Raw genomic sequence first — 13,666 nt, 5'->3', positions numbered from 1 at the left:
TCTTTTGACTTGATGCAAAGGTGAAAGAGGATAGAAAGGGAAGGGAAAATGTGCAGACAAAACACAGTTGGAGCCGTCAGCTGTGAACGGAGCAGATGTCTGAGATGCAGAAGAGAAGGCATGCGCGTTCCATATCTGATCCCCTCCTTTTCCCTCAAGGACCGACACTGAGAATTCGCCCAATTTATTTCATTATGCTCGTCGCAGCCTCGTTTTGAGGTGTTTTGTACATTCAAAGAGTACAGAGATCGTAACTTTTTGCTGCGTTGTATTATCCGCCTCTCATTTCCATAACTTCACACAGCTGCTCGTGTCACGCAGGCGGATTGAGAGCCTCGGAGTGGCGTGTGCTTGAAACACATTCGGGGCTATATCTGAACTGATTTAGCGTAGCAGCCATCAGTCACTCTTCCTTTGTCTGGCGTAATGATATTTCTCCATGATATTTGTGTGCTCTGCTCGTTCACGCTCAACGCCGCCTGTCACACCTTGAGCACGCCAGGATTTGTGTGCGCCGCTGCATGGATGTGCGCTTCAGAAGGAGGGAAAACGGGAGGGGGCGAGTGAGCGCGGTTCACTGATGCTCAGGGGAAGAGAGTGAGCGGGGAGGGCAGTGTGCAGAGAGGTGAGGGAGGGGAAAAAAGGAAAAGCGGCGAGAGAAGGGAGGACGCGCTAACTGCCTATAGATGCTGGAGCCTTCGACTGAGGAGCGCGGCGCTCAGCGGACGCACGAAGATGGTCTCAGTAAGAGGGGAACTGACGGTTGCCTATAATTTAATGTTCAGTATCTTGGACTCCTTTTCCATGGGTAATGCTACGGCGTGGACTCCAGAGCACAGCTGTCTTTCTGTCTTCTCTCTTTCTGTGGCATTAGTTGTGAAACCCCCCCCCCCCCCCCTCGTCCTCTCCCTCTCCTGTCACCACTGCATCGGTCTAGAATCGGGCTGGAACAGCTCGCGCCTGCTCCCACCCCGGGGGTTGTCTGGCCAGCCTCTCTTCTGTCTCTGCGCTGCACCAGTCAAAGCGAGGGCTGACCGCGGCAGTGATGCAGATAGATCGCAGCGCTGCCTGTCTGCCCCCCACCCCTCCTCCACCCCCCACCTCTCTGCCACCACCACCACCGCCGCCGCCGCTGCCGAGCTCAGGACCCGAGCCGGAGAGGCGATAGTAGCAAGAAGAGCAGAGCAGAGCAGAGCTGAGCAGAGCTGAGCAGAGCAGGGCTTGGCGTGCACTGTCTCGACACCTCTTTTTTTTCTATATATATTTTCTGGATAAAAACTATTGTCATAACCTACTTTTGTTTTTCTGTTTGGCTTCGCAGGAGTGGCACCTGCAAAGAAGAGCCCCAAATTGGTGAGTAGTTTGCATTCTCCATAAATGTGCTGCCTCGCAAATACAGTGTTGCAAAGCTCTTAACTCTGCTTACAACTTAAATTGTGTGTGTGTGATATACATTCTGTGTGCTTTGCGTGGGTGGATCCTGGTATCCTAGCTCCCCTCCTCTGACTCCCCCCCTCCTTTTTCATTTTATCATTACCTTTCTCTTCTCTGGGGGGCGCGAGGGGCTTTGACGACCACGTGAACTGGGTTGCTAACAGGCTTATGAAGGCTGGGCGCTGGGCTGCTGGTGCTAGGTGCTCCTGTGGTGAACTGAGCTGCTGCTGGTGCCGTCATTCAAGTATTTTATCACATGTTGTTTTTGTATTGTTGCAGGATAATTATGGGTTGGCCCCTCCGTACAGAGATTACACTAGGACGGTATGTGATGTCAAATTAGTCCACGTGGTGATGGGTCGTACAGCAGTATCTTTCTGTTTTATAATAGTAAATACAACACATTAATACTATTGTCACAAGAGGATGAAAAGGGTCATTCTGTATGGAGCCGTTTTGCCACGCCATGTGAGAGTCGGAGGAAATTGAGTGCACAGCTTTTAAAATAAATTAATTATGACCTGACGGGATGGGGCGGGCTTGCTGATTGGTCAGTGCCTTCTGGAGTAGGAGAAAGTTGTTTGAAAGGCACATAAAGACGGTAAACAGGCTCCAAAATAAAGAGATGATGAAATGAAAAACGATTTTGGGTATGTTTGTAATAATAAAATAACAAAATGACATGGTAGAAACTGAGAATGTTGCAAAGACTTTTCCTCAGATCTGTTACGGCTCATATGTTATGCCTTTTTTAGATGCTCTCATTGCTTGATTTATGAAGTTGTTACATTAGTTTGCATCCTCTCTGCTGCTTCCTGTCTTCTTGTGCCTTCTTAATACGTTGCAGAAGGCAGTAGACCCATCCAGAAATTCAGAATAGGTTTTCTAAGGCTTGTGTTGTGTTAGAAATTAAAGAGGCCTCGATTACCCGCTAAAATAATTTCTCTGGTTGGAGTTCGGCTTTACATATGCGCCTGATTACAAAACTTTATTGATTTTTTCTCCACATAATAACCTTGTAATGCTGGCCACATCTACTGGACTTAGCCAATGTTTACTTAGTTATTTAAGCGGAGCAATAAAAGATGGGTTGCAGAGGTGCGGGAAACGGATTTGGCGAGTAATGAGAAGTACTTTGAAGGTCTTTGATGCCAGAAAGGAGATGAGCTGCTGGCCTCCACCTATTTTCTGTGTGTATTTTTATCCCTCACATCGTAAGGACCGGATTGGGTGGTGCTGCAACGAGACTTTGTTGCTTTATTCTCTTTGAGTCTCCTATTAATGACCTCATTTACAGACAAAGGAAGACGTCTACTACTTTTTTTCTACTGAGATTGTACTGCTACTTTTACAATTATGTTCATCTCTACTTAAGACGGCAATGCTTTACTTACAATAAAATGTTTACTCAAGTACAAGTTTGGGAGTTTAGGTTTCTAAAATACAACATAAAAGTAGGAGTATACTTTCCTCAGTACTACTTATCATGTCATACGTTCTTCAACTGTGTGGCTTACTGGGAGTGAAAGTTAAAACCATGGAACATATTTTATGGAGATTAATGTGTGTTGTAGCATGTGCCATGCTGTGGAAAATTATGGCCAAAGACACAACCGTTCCATGGAAATGAGGCCAAGTAAGAGGCAGGGTTGAGATACAAGTCTGCTCACAGTAAGGACACATGCTCCTCTATGTTAAGTGCAATAAAAGCATCCAAAATGAAAAAAAAATTAAACATTTCTGACTCAAATGTTTCATACTGGGGCTTAAATCTAAACAAACACTGCTGACACCCTTAAAACTAATGCTATAATTGCTACTATATTTACTTTTTACCATTAGTTATTGCAGCTTGACAACCTGTCTCAAAGATGGTTTAGTATTGTGTAGTGTAGAAAATGGTGTGCCAGAGTATGCAGAGGAGCCGATGGAGAACAGTGAAGGTGGTAGATAAACTACTCCAGCGAGTACTTAAGGGCCCATGTGACGGGGCGCTGCAAGTATCTCTGAGGAGGTCTACATTGTCAGCAGATGAAGCCTTCGTTCTGAACCTTCTCCGTGCATTATTAAGCCTGGATCATTCGTATGTGGCAGAGTGCTGTGCGCTTTAATAAATTCTATGTTAAAGAAAAGGACTCTTTCCCCGCTGAATGACTTAATCATGACAAGCCCAGTCTATTTCTACCATTGTTTGATAATCCCCTGTATAAACCCTTTTATCATTCTTTGTGTTACGTGAAATACCCACACAAGTGGCACAGGTTGTTCAAATGCATTGCAGCAAACCACATTTACACTGGTTCATATGTCAAAGCTACAAAACATTTTTATGGACTATGATTATGGAAGTATTAGATGATAAAGAAAGTTCTCCAAGTCCTGTTCTGCAGTTTGACCTTTATACCAAAAGACAAAAATAGTTTAAATAAAACATGAAATGTTCTAGAATAAGTGCAAATAGGATTTCACTAGAATTATATAGTCTATTATTTTAATATTTACATGTCTTGCGACATACTGCAGGACATATACTACAAATTTGAATTATATTTGCTTTCTGACCTCGGCCGTTGGCTCAAGCCTTCTTTTAAAGTTAGAAACCGAAAGAAGGAAAGAAAGCTTTCACATTGCAGGATATCAAACTAGTGCATATTCAAAGTTGGCCAGAAAGGTGAATTTTTACTAAAATAAGAATAATTGTAATTTATTTTGACCATGCATATTTAAAGTTGAGTTAAACATTTAGTTTTAGTAAAGAACCGCCTCTCCACCACAGGACATTTTAGTGTTCATTTTACAATAAAGTGAAATACATACAATTCTAAATATACAGTATATGCACATTATATAGAAGACATTATTGTGCACTGTTGAATTATGTAGGAAAAAACATTGTTTAGCTTGTAATATTGTTAATATTGTAAATGTATACACCAAATACAAAACGAGATTAATTCATTCAGTTACTACCCCACAGTGCAGCACGTCTATCTCCACGGCACCCGTTACTTCACCCGATACCTCACCCGATACCTCACCCATATCCCATCACCTGACATGACATTATGGTCCATCTGCTCTGTTTACAGCAACTCACGAGGAAGGACAGCCAGAACAGCTCCCAGCTCAGCGTGTCCAGCCACCGGAGTGCCCACACGGACTCGCCTGTGCACTCGTCTCTGGCCGCGCCCCTCAACGAGACCTCCGCCCCCCCACCCCCGTCACAACCCCTGCCCGGTCTGCCCCCCCAGGACTCCGCCACCGACGGGACCATCCAACGGAAACCGGACCCTGTCAAAATCTGGGTCCAGTCCAGGAGCATGTATGAAAGTAGGCGTAAGTATATGTTGCTATGGTGGCGGTTGGCGGAAGGCTGTGTGGTGCATGGGGTGAGTTTTATAGGAGGTGATGGGGCTGTTAAATGGATGATGGGATAAACGTCGGGCTTTTTAGATTAGAATGAATGTGTAGCTTAGATGCAGTATCCAGGTACACTCGGTCAATTACATTTAAGTGAGTTTAATGGAGTTTGATGTAACAGGGCTCTTACTTCCATAAATGTTTTGGTTCCTCTTCCCACCGTGAGTAGTTCTATTGTAACAAAAGCTTAATGTAAACGATATTAAATTATTCAAACATTTGCACTTCTTACATTTTACCTCCCGGATACGATTTGTTTGTAGATTTTATGCCCAGAATCTGCATTATTTATTTTCTTGTCTGTCCGATGTCGCATTTTACGTCCCAATTGCTAATCTACAAGTTGATGAGCTTTTTGTGTAGTGCGTATGGATGTTGCGGTGATAGCGCAGGCAAAAATAGTCTTTATTACACTGTTGGAGGTCATAGTTTGTAGCCTTCATTCACTTTGTTATCGCTGCGTCTCTAATGTGTTTAATAAGCCCACACAAGTCTCTGTCCAGCGCACACGACTTTGTTCCAATTGCCAACAACGGCACCAATGACACACTTTCACACCAGACATCCCTGAAGACACTTTGTGCATATTTTTAGCCGCTGTAGTAAAATGAATGTCAGTGGATCGCGCACGCCTCTGTCAGGCCCGAGCGTCTCTGAAGGGAGGGGGATGCTCCAATTAAATAGAATAACCCTTACGTTCGCTGCCAAGTATAAAACGGGAGCCCGCAGAAGCAGAGATGCCATAACGTCTTCTCACTCGAGATGCCCACGAGGTGCTGTGCAGAAAGAAAGTCTGCAGCCCAGGCTTGTAAAACAGGCTGTGATGAATACAGCAAAATAAAGGAGTCGAGAACGGAGTAAAAAACAAACCAAGAGGGACAAGAGGGAGCTGCATTATTGTGCCTGTTCTGATATAAGATAGAAGACAAAATCAAGGACGAGGGAATTGCACAAGGTCACCCTTAATAGCAAATTAACTGGAGACTTTGCTTTAGATAATAAGATTAACCTCAAGTGCTGTATGACTACAAGCCTAATAATGAGTTCTAGCCAGTTGGTTTCACAGGAAGCATATAGCGTGAACACAAGTACAGGGAGCTCGGAGGTTGTGGAGTGACCTGTAACTGCAGGTGTAAATCGCCCCCTTCTTCATGCTGCATTGGGCACTTGTCCTAAAATCCACTGTATGCCCCCTTAAGGCCTTGGCTGTGGCTAAGAACTTTCTCTACGCAACATTTGCTGTAATGAAAAAGTCGGCAGAGATCAAGGTCCTAAGCACACAATGTGCCGAGCCGCTAAAATCCTTTTAGGGAATGACCCGCTCCGAGCCACAGCAGACATTAAACTCACCTGTGGATTTACAACCTTCACGCACATTCATTTTTCATTTTCAGTTTAATGTCCTCGCCAAACTGCCCTCAACCGTGGTAAGGTTTTTAGCCGTGATGTCATGACCTCTGCACGGGGTCATACACCGATCCATTCTCAACCAGATGCCCGGCCACGGGGATCACTCATGGATCTATCTATTGACAGCAGCGTGGCATAACCGCAGCCGACCCTCCCAAAGTGGAAACACAGATTGCCGCAGTTAACCCGGTGACTTTTCCCTTTCACGTTCCTCGCCGGCTCCATGGAGATATATTGGAGGAGATGGCAGTCCTCCACAGGGATTGTAGCTGTTGACTGAGGGAACAGATTGTAGCAGGCTGCTCGGGCCTCCTGCTGCACCGAACAAGTCTGTGCGGCTTCTGTGGCCCTGGACATGGTGGCCTGTGATGGCTCAATGGAAAACTCTTGTACTTGTTCATACATACAGACAAAAATGAATATGCATACCTAGGAGCAAAGAGTCCTCCCTCGAAAGGACACAATTTGCACAAACTATATTCAGTATGCGCATGAGCTGTCACGAGCTGCGGGTTCGTATTAGGGTGACAGGCTTGGACGCGCACATCAACTTTCATTTCTCAGTAATCAAATAAATAGATGGAGAGCAATAACCACTCTAGCTTGTGATAATGGCCATGTCAAGCGGTCACACAAGGAGAGGGTGGATGTTATGTATCTCACTGGCATAAAAAGATCATGAAATCGTCTCCTATATTAGCACAAATTTACCGTTTAGAGTTTGAGAGCTACTTCACACTATGATTTTCAGTAGAATCAAGTTATTTAAAGATCTATAAAAAGTCACCTCTAAATGTGTTTTGGCGTGGCAAGTTCTGTTTTTAGCTCTCTCAAGCTGTTTTGCTGAAATAGTTCCCCTTTTGAAATGCACATTTCATCCCATCAAAGCTACAATATCTTTCGATGCAGGCAAAGACGTTTGGATGTTCTTCTTGTTTGGTTGTGGATTTCATACTTTGTACTATTGGTATTGGCGTGTACACATCTTAATGTTCGATTGTTCTCCAGTTCCAGACTTCCAGGAGCAGGACATTTTCCTGTGGAGGAAGGACACAGGCTTCGGGTTTAGGATCCTCGGAGGAAATGAGGCCGGAGAGCCAGTAAGTCAATTAGGGCCCTTCTCAAATATCATCTTTAATGTTTCTATCTATGTTGTATACATACACCAGATTCATCTTCATAGGTTTAACAGCATGGACCGAAGCATCTGCATCAGCCTGTGGCAAAACAGTGAATGGCAGTGTTTCATGTTGTTTCTTTTTGATCTGGCTTTGATCAATCAAAAGAGTAAAAAAGAAAATAAAAATATAAAAGATAAAAAGACTATTTGTGTAACTTGGCCTGAAATGCACTTTTTGGTTGAACAAACTGGAATAGTTGAAAGATTGACTTCATTTACAGCAGCCAAGTTGAATTGTATCACTCAGTATCAATCAGTACTTTCTCCCCACTTGTCTGACTATCGCTAAGTTTATCTTTGCACTTAATGTTGATTAGGACCGGTCACAATTGTGCTTTTGTTGCAGATTTACATTGGCCACATAGTGAAGTACGGCGCCGCAGATGAGGATGGGCGTCTCCGTTCGGGTGATGAGCTGATATGTGTGGACGGCACGGCGGTGGTGGGCAAGTCACACCAACTGGTGGTGCAGCTGATGCAGCAAGCGGCCAAGCAGGGCCACGTCAACCTGACTGTGCGCCGCAAAACCAGCTACGCCGGTGAGAGCAGCACAGGTTATACAACTGCTCAGCATATACTCACTGCACTGCACAGCCACACACTGGGTCAACTCGATTTAATTCAGGATATTTGTCTGGATTTTAGTAGTTTAAATTTTTCATATGTGATTTTTTTAATGTCATTTTAATTAATAATACACTTTATTGTATGTATTCTCTATCTAGAAGCATTCAGTTTGCTAATTTACCATAACCTGGTTTAATACAAATAATAATCTATAAATTAGGAGTTTTGCCATTAACTATTTTAAACACAATTATATCTTTTTAATGGGTAAAAGTCCTCAAAATGTTGCATAGAACAGGAAGACAAAACCCACTTATCATATTTTGTGTCAATCTAATAAATAAAGCTTTACTAGTCCAAACTGTACACATGAGTTATATTGAGATTATATTGCTGAATTCAAGTCATTTGAACTAAATCTAGACATAAAAATGTTGCTTTGTGCTTTTGCTTCACATGCTCGTCTCGACATATGCTTTAGATCAGTGGTTCTCAGGTTGTGGTGCAGTAGTAGTGCACATGTCCATAATTGCTCGGTTATAGTCCGTGCAGAATTTAAAGGAAACAGCAGTTCAGTTTTACCGACCAACAATCTCTCCCGCGATAAAGAAAAAGAGCCATAAATATGATGGAGAGGCCAGTCAACCTTCGGCCCGATGACAGCATCCAGACATTAGTGCTCTGCTGCTCTCCGTCTGCCTCGGAGCGTCAGGAATATGAGGCGCCTCCTTTGAGTGCCCGTACAGGAAAGGAAATGCCCAGATACACGGCACACAGAGCTTCAGTTCATATTTTGTCCTATACAGATGAGTAGATGGATGTGGAGCTTCTTTAAGACCTACTCAATCTAGTGCTGGATGTATCAACACAACCAGGCACAGGGAGATGTTGGTGCACAATCATCGACAATTGTTAAGTTATAATAGGGATTATTCAGGTCACAGTACGTTTAGAAGCAAAACTAAGCCATTTCTATTCAATCTCCTAAAATGTGAATCTAAACATGTGTATTTTTATAGCTGACATTTTCGCTTGACTTTGACATTGACTTTACTTTATCATTTTGAAAGTTTGTTTTGATAAAGCTAGTGACAAAGAGCAATGGTAATACATTATACAGTGTGAACTGAGGATTTCACTGTGATCGTTGTGTCTATAGCAACAAACATAACATTATTATGGTTTTTGTAGACTTTTAATGTTGACAGTACAATATTTAGACTTTTACAAAGGTTTTGCTGGAACAAATTAGATTGTGAGACTAGGAAGCAGTGGTGGAAAGTAACAAAGAACAAGAGCAAAAGTACCTTTACGTACTGTACAATTTACAGTTTACAATACTTTTTACTTTTCCTTCACTACTTTTGAGAGCAGTCATCTGTGCTTTCTTCACTAAATTGTTTTAAAAGGACAGAAAAGTAGGGTTGTTTTTCAGCACATTCATGGCGACATTAAAGTCCTGGCCTATATAAAAAATATATAGAAAAGAAACAATTTATGGACAAAAAAAAATCTAAACAATGATGTATCAAGATTTACTTCACTCCATAAACTCTTGAATAGTCGTCAAACATTAGCATTTTAAACACACATGTACATTTTTCAGTGCAATACTTTTACTTACATGTGTAAATTTTTTCTCGAGTATCTGTAACAAAATGCAGTACTTCTTGACTGACTGATTGCATCTGGCTTTCGGCCGACAAATACTTAAATACTTAGAAACTTAAATACACATTGAATCTTGCTCAGAAGATTGTGGCGGACAGACACAATCCTCCTGGACTGAAAACTGTCTCCTGCAATCTGGACAAAGGTACCGCGATGCCTCGAATCAAGATCAAGAGAGGCTTTACAGTACATCCTTTGTCCCACGCAGTATTAAGCAGTAATCCTAGTACTCCGCTCCTCCACATGGACTCTATTTTAACCCTTCTGTAGCCTCTTTACGTATTCTCCACCTTCTGAAATACAGGTGTAACTCATTCACCAATATCTTTGTACACCGCTTTTGCCGTCAACTTAAACGTTCTTTTTCTTCTGCTATTTAGTGAAAGCTGAAGGAGACGTGCCGCCCTCGCCCGCGTCGTCCCACCACAGCAGCAACCAAGCGCCCAGCCTGACGGAGGAGATGGGCAAGCGCACACCACAGGGCAGCCAGAACTCGCTCAACACGGTGAGCTCGGGCAGCGGCTCCACGTCGGGCATCGGCAGCGGAGGCGGAGAGAGAGGCGGAGGGGGAGGAGGAGGAGAGAGGGGCGGAAACAACACCGTAGTGCCCATCTCGGCCGCCGCAGCCACGTCGTCGCAGCCGCCCCTCGCCGCCAACAACGCCGGCTCCGCCCTGCAGCCCTACGACGTGGAGATCCGGCGCGGGGAAAACGAGGGCTTCGGCTTCGTAATAGTCTCCTCCGTGTCCCGACCGGACGCCGGCACCACTTTTGGTAAGAGACCGTCCGCGACACGAGCGGTTGGATGTACATACGGTTTTATCAGGGTATCAGGGAAAGGGTTTGTCAATGTAGGATTTGCTGACAAAAGGTTGGAAAAAAGAAATGTTATCGGTGACGAATGTTTCCTTGACGAATGAAATTGAACAGAGGGGAAGTGGAAGAAGTGGGTTGCAGGGTTTAGAATTATTAGCGAATCACGAAGGCTGCAATTTTTGAAGTACCATCATTTCCTCCACAAACCATTAAAACGTCTTTATTGTGCGTGAAAACCGCTTACTCTGTCGGTTCATATTTTAGTCCTTGTCAATTCTCCCGGGCGCATTTAACATGTGAATCCTTTTATTAAAACAAATTCCAAATCTAATTGCAATCGCACAGAAAACCAAATCTCCAAATTATGCAGTCTGTATTTTTTTTTTTAATTTATTCTCAGTCAATCACAGCAGCCCAAATGCCAAAGTCTTTGTACATGTGGTAGAGAATCCAGTCCAACATAATTAATTACAAATGCAGGGAAATACTTGTTTTGTTCTGAACTAAATGCATTCAGATGTAACCAGATTAGAATTTGAGAACTGGCCTGAGGCTGAAATATCAAATATTCAAGTCAAATTCACCATTATCTCTTTTAAAATACTGCTCGGGACTGTATTGTGTTTCACTTAGTCAGACACAAAACACATTTTCTTGCTCTCTCTGATGGCCGGGGTCTTTTATCTTCCTGACTGCACCGTCTCGACTCCATCCCAGCCATAAATTCCTCTCTGCATGCTAAAAACTCTCGACAACCTCCGCCGATCCGAGCTATTTACGGCTCCCGCAGATCAATACTGGCCGGCGCACTTCAAAGCGGCGTTTCTTCCTGCTCATTTTCACTTTCTGCGCCCGTCAAACTAAGACACTAAGACCCTTTCTCTGCCGCCGCTGCCGTTGCCTCCGTCGTACACGCACAAGCCTTTCATGATTGATCACGAGTGGGAGCGGCTCTTACATAAGCCACTTGTATTATTCAGCTGAACCCAAATGGCTTCTCCCCGCCAGGTTCGCCGACGAGAGAGCGCGACGGCACTTTAAACGAGCGCCGCCGTAGCATTAATAAACAAGGAGGCGATTGACAAGGGTAATGTTTGTTAATCCACATCAGAAAGTTTGCCGTTTCATAGTCGGCGTTCCGCATTTCATCTCGACATGAAAGTTTCGCTGCAGACCTAAGTGCATAAGCCTCATCTTTTGTACAAGTTTTACTACGCTTGCCTAGTGCCGTGAAGTGCTGCCTACACCGCTATGACACTTCACTACTTAAGTCTGTCAGCGTGGGCGGATCTGGAAACGTTCATCTTTCCAGGTCCCGGCTCCTCGCAAAGCAGCGTTCTTTTAGCCGCAGCCAAAGTGAAAAAAATAAGGGCCTGGGAGCTAGTTTTTCTTACGAGTTAACCCGGCGTTCACATCTAATAGCAATGCAGCGTCTGTGTAAGCCAATAGGTTCCCAGTGTCTGTTGTGCAGTAGGAAAAACCTAATAATTCTGCACGACGCCGCATGCGGTGTCAATATTTAGAGAAGATTATTGCCTCCCGAATGGCCGCGGCGAGTCCGGTCTCTGTCCACAGGTTTCTCAGCCGCTTACAAACCGGAGCGGATGAAAATCTGTTTAAAGGTCAGCTTTATTCATGTGTAGAGTAAAGCACAAGACAAAAAAAAAATAGATAAACAATGCACTTTCATTTATTCTGAGCCAATGAATGTTTATTTCAGTGTAGCTCAGAGAGACGGTCACAGAATTCAGAAATATGCATTTGCGTGACACATTTCGTAAGCGGTTTATATCAAGCACTCAAGGACGTGTTTTTTTTTTCCTTTTTTGACTCCCTCGCGATGCAAATGAGCCGACTCTGTCCTCTCGTTGTAACCTGCAGTTCTCCTGGTGCTTTGGCTTGGCTTTGCAATGGGTAGATTAACCCCTAACATTCTTCTTTTCTCTGCTTTTATTCCAATCTTCCCTTTTCCCGCTAATTCTCCTGCAAATGAACACCACACATAATGCTTGAAAATGTGACAATGGTGACCACAGCTGGCAATGCATGTGTGGCCATGCCCCATAAAATAGGGCGCATCATCGAGGGGAGCCCAGCTGACCGTTGCGGGAAGCTGAAGGTGGGGGACCGCATCCTGGCTGTGAACGGCTGCTCCATCACCAACAAGTCCCACTCGGACATTGTCAACCTCATCAAAGAGGCCGGCAACACCGTCACGCTGCGCATCATTCCCGGAGACGGTAATGTTGTTGTGTTTGTCTTTCATTTTATCTAACCGCATTACTAAGGAACCTGTTGATAATTATTTGTAGATAATCACTGTCCGATTGAATACTGTAACTGCATTAAAGCTGGGGCACCTCATGTTCAAACCATGAGAGTCGATGTATAAATATGTCACTAGTACCGTTTTTTTCCGGAGTATAAGTCGCACCAGCCAAAAAATCCATAATAGAGAAGAAAAAAAAATATATAAGTCGCACTAGAGTATGAGTCGCATTTTTGGGGGAAATTTATTTGATAAAATCCAAGACCGGGGTGCACGGTGGCAAAGGCGGTTAGCGCTCTTGCCTCCCAAGAAGGAGATCATGGGTTCAATTCCCGGACCAGACCAACATCACACGATCTCTCTGGGTGGAGTCTGCATGTTCTCTCCGTGTTACCGTGGGTTCTCTCCGGGTTCTCCGGCTCCTCACACCGTCCAAAGACATGCATGTGTTAGGCAAAATTGGTGACTCTAAATTGGCCCTAGTGAATGAATGTGAGCGGGAACTGTCTGTAATGTCTATGTCTCTGTGTTAACCCTGCGACAAGTTGGCCACTGTCCAGGATGTACCCCGACCTAAGGTCCGAAGTCACTGGGATAGGCTCCAGTCACCCGCGACCCCGAAAGGGACCAAGCGGTAGAGGATGGATGGATGACATTTAATCTTGAAATGCAATTTAAAATAATAACAGATTAGAGAACATGGTGAATAGGTGTACGTATGCTAACGCTAACACCTTCAGCTACATGACACGCACAGACACAGTCACTAAATCCATTGAGGTCACTTCTAAACAACTCCACAAACTCCAGAGGTAGAGGAAGTGCAGATTCTTCTTCTGCGTCGCTTAGAGCCTAGAGCGCCTTCTTGTGTTTGTGATTGTGAAAATAATCAACATGTGA

General features: G+C 44.1%; 1 protein-coding gene across 9 annotated transcripts in view; it reads left to right on the top strand.

The window, feature by feature from the left end:
• Window positions 1-13,666, top strand: part of magi1b (membrane associated guanylate kinase, WW and PDZ domain containing 1b) — a 122,272-nt gene that overhangs the window by 95,093 nt on the left and 13,513 nt on the right. For 4 of the 9 annotated variants that reach the window (XM_072451631.1, XM_072451629.1, XM_072451636.1 and 1 more), the window contains 7 exons: window positions 1,322-1,353; window positions 1,714-1,758; window positions 4,524-4,770; window positions 7,273-7,364; window positions 7,791-7,983; window positions 10,063-10,455; window positions 12,534-12,737. In XM_072451631.1, the coding sequence (XP_072307732.1) occupies window positions 1,322-1,353; window positions 1,714-1,758; window positions 4,524-4,770; window positions 7,273-7,364; window positions 7,791-7,983; window positions 10,063-10,455; window positions 12,534-12,737 (1,206 nt within the window). The remainder of the gene's footprint in view (window positions 1-1,321; window positions 1,354-1,713; window positions 1,759-4,523; window positions 4,771-7,272; window positions 7,365-7,790; window positions 7,984-10,062; window positions 10,456-12,533; window positions 12,738-13,666) is intronic. The other 5 variants (XM_072451634.1, XM_072451638.1, XM_072451630.1 and 2 more) reach the window with 4 other exon arrangements.

Source organism: Eucyclogobius newberryi, unplaced genomic scaffold (genome assembly GCF_026437365.1).
Source record: "Eucyclogobius newberryi isolate DKJ021-1_F unplaced genomic scaffold, fEucNew1.0.hap1 SCAF_19, whole genome shotgun sequence".
In the NCBI taxonomy this organism is placed as follows: Eukaryota; Metazoa; Chordata; class Actinopteri; order Gobiiformes; family Gobiidae; genus Eucyclogobius; species Eucyclogobius newberryi.
Note: the sequence above shows the minus strand (reverse complement) of the source record. Positions and strands in the feature narration are given on the sequence as shown.